Source organism: Cladophialophora immunda, assembly GCF_000835495.1.
Source record: "Cladophialophora immunda strain CBS 83496 unplaced genomic scaffold supercont1.186, whole genome shotgun sequence".
Taxonomy (NCBI): domain Eukaryota; kingdom Fungi; phylum Ascomycota; class Eurotiomycetes; order Chaetothyriales; family Herpotrichiellaceae; genus Cladophialophora; species Cladophialophora immunda.
In genome coordinates, this window is record NW_015622726.1 from 87 (window position 1) to 2,492 (window position 2,406).

A 2,406-nucleotide genomic window follows, 5' to 3' on the forward strand; every position below is an offset into this window, starting at 1 on the left:
CGGTCTCACACCACAATCGGCGCAAAGCTACAACTCTCCCCGTCAGGCGCCAGCCTACGATGACGGGAGGACTCCGCCCCCCAATCAACCCGGCTCGGCAGGGTCCTCGACAAACGGCAGAAGTGGCATGAAGGTGCACGAGATGATCACTGCTCATTAGGACAGCTCCAAAAAGTAATATGACATTTTTTTTCCACAACTTTACCCAACGTCGAAAGCGGCGAGCTTCTAGACAAAGATGGCGCGACTCTCGTTCATCACGCCGATATACCGAGAGGTCTGCGACCTTATCAAAGTTCGAAAGGAGGCTCTGAAAGAAGAATGGATGGAAGATTTTATCAACGCTAAAGACAGTTTCGACAAAAATGACGGGAACGATCAGAAACTGGTCAAGCTCTTGGACTACACTCGAGGACGGATGGTAAAATACTAGTACGGATGTCCCATTAGAGACCTTACCTTCAACAAATTACGGAGCCTGTACAAGAAGGCACGAAGCTGGTTACGGAAACAAATATAACTGCTCAATAATAACGCACTCGTCTATCAGGGAGATATTGAAAACTATAAGAGACTGTACTCTTGGCTGCTCTAATCACTCTAAGGAGGTTCAGTTCATCTAAGAATGTCCAAAAGAAAAGATCAAAAAGTTTTAAAGTGAGCTTTCTCAAAGGATGTGTCAGCGTATAGTATTGTAAAAAGGTATAGTTAACTATAGGTTGTAAAAAGGAATATAGGTTGTAAAAAGGTTTATGGGTTAGAGTTATTACAGTAATAAACCATTAAGTATTGAACCAGAAGAAAGGGTTTGGGGGAGGCGCTGCTGACGGAGGGGAGCGACTAGGCAGGCTCCTGGAAGCAACTGATGGAATAGAACAAATCTTTCGTGTCAACACTGAGGAGATCAAGTTCACACGTTGCTCCCGCGGCTATGGCGCTCGCAGAACGACCTCCAAGATCTTCATACACGACCCATCAACACTCCAAACCTGCTTTATGTCGAGCCCCTGGTCTACTCGGTGAAGTAAAAGCTCGAAATCGGCGATTGACCGCTCCTTAGAATTGAACAGAGAATACATGGTGAGGTCCATGGCTCGAATGAGAGACTCGGCTTGGAGCGTGATGGCGCCCTCGGAGTCACGTCGCCGAGGGTCAGGGAGTACATATTCGGCCACTAATAGACGACTTCCCTCGCGCCTGAGCCCCGGGAGCAGCTGCTGTAAGATCTGTTGACTCTGGTGGTCCGGCCAGTCGTGGAGGACCCATCGCATAAAATACACCACGGGTCCATTTATGTCGTCGGGCTGTGGAGCAAAGATATCCTGAACACGAAAGACTACCCGCTGTAACAGCTCGTCCGGGATCTGGTTCTCGGCTCGGATTTGATTTGACGCTAAATCTTGCACCATGACGTGGATGTGGGGATTGCGACGGGCAAGGTCGATCGCGAACTGACCTCCACCGCCTGCGAGGTCTATGAGCACGAGATTTCGTAGCTCTCCGAAGGGATAGAGAGCCAGTGTCTCGTCCTCTCGACCCTCTTTGAAAGCCCTCGAAAGGCTGGACATAGCACTCTGAAGGTCGGCCTGGCTGGCGAGCTCGGGCTGATGTGCGATAACTTCCCATGGATTCTGTCCGAACGCCACTTCCGCGGGAGTCCTCGCGCCCTCTCCGCATAAGGAGGACTTCAGGGCTTCCACCAATTTCAGATCCGGGAGGGTGTTAAACGGAGACAACACGAGATTGAGGAGAGGCGCCAGGTGCCTCAAAGACCGAGAAAGCTCATTGTGAGAGATATTGTCTGACCCAGGAGGCACTTCCTGAAAGAGACCCTCACAGACACTGAATCTGAGTAGACGCTCCATGAGCGAGCGGTCCACTTCGAGGGAAGCGGCAATCTCGGTGATCGATATTGGGGTATCGTATGGCACTTTGGCGGCTAGATCGAGCTGCACAAAGGCACGGACGATGGCTAGCCGAACTCGAGCCACGAATATCATCTCAAGTAAAGTGGCAGATGGCCCCGAAACTGAGACGAGCATTGCCTTCAAGGTGCGAATCAGGTTGTCACGGTCTTTTACATATGAGGAGCCGTTATTTTCCGCGCTCTGTGAGCCGAATCGAGCGGCCAGGTTGGCCACATCGCACCCCAGATTGGTGATGTTGGCTTCACCTTGTCCGCTGGACATGATCGCGCCTGGACTTCCGCCGTGGGAGTAAGGGGTGGGTTAGGGGCGTGGCAAGGATGGGTGAAGGCCTCTCCGTCGTACTTATATTCAAAGAAACCCCCCCCCCCCCCCCCCCCCCGACACAAACGGACGAAGTTAGTATGACTAGTCAAAGTAGCCAATCGTTGGGCGTTGATAGTCGTAATATGTCTTCAATTTGTGCAAAGTCAATGCTATT

At 51.2% G+C, this 2,406-nt stretch overlaps 2 protein-coding genes across 2 annotated transcripts; one reads left to right on the forward strand and one right to left on the reverse strand.

The window, feature by feature from the left end:
• Positions 1 to 238: 238 nt before the first annotated feature.
• Positions 239 to 433, forward strand: PV07_12827 (uncharacterized protein; the record flags this gene model as incomplete). Its single annotated transcript, XM_016400395.1, has 1 exon — positions 239 to 433. One exon carries the CDS (start codon positions 239 to 241, stop codon positions 431 to 433), a length of 195 nt encoding a protein of 64 aa, XP_016241958.1.
• Positions 434 to 929: 496 nt separating this feature from the next.
• Positions 930 to 2,189, reverse strand: PV07_12828 (uncharacterized protein; the record flags this gene model as incomplete). The annotated part of the gene is made up of 1 exon (XM_016400396.1): positions 930 to 2,189. One exon carries the CDS (start codon positions 2,187 to 2,189, stop codon positions 930 to 932), a length of 1,260 nt encoding a protein of 419 aa, XP_016241959.1.
• Positions 2,190 to 2,406: the final 217 nt, after the last annotated feature.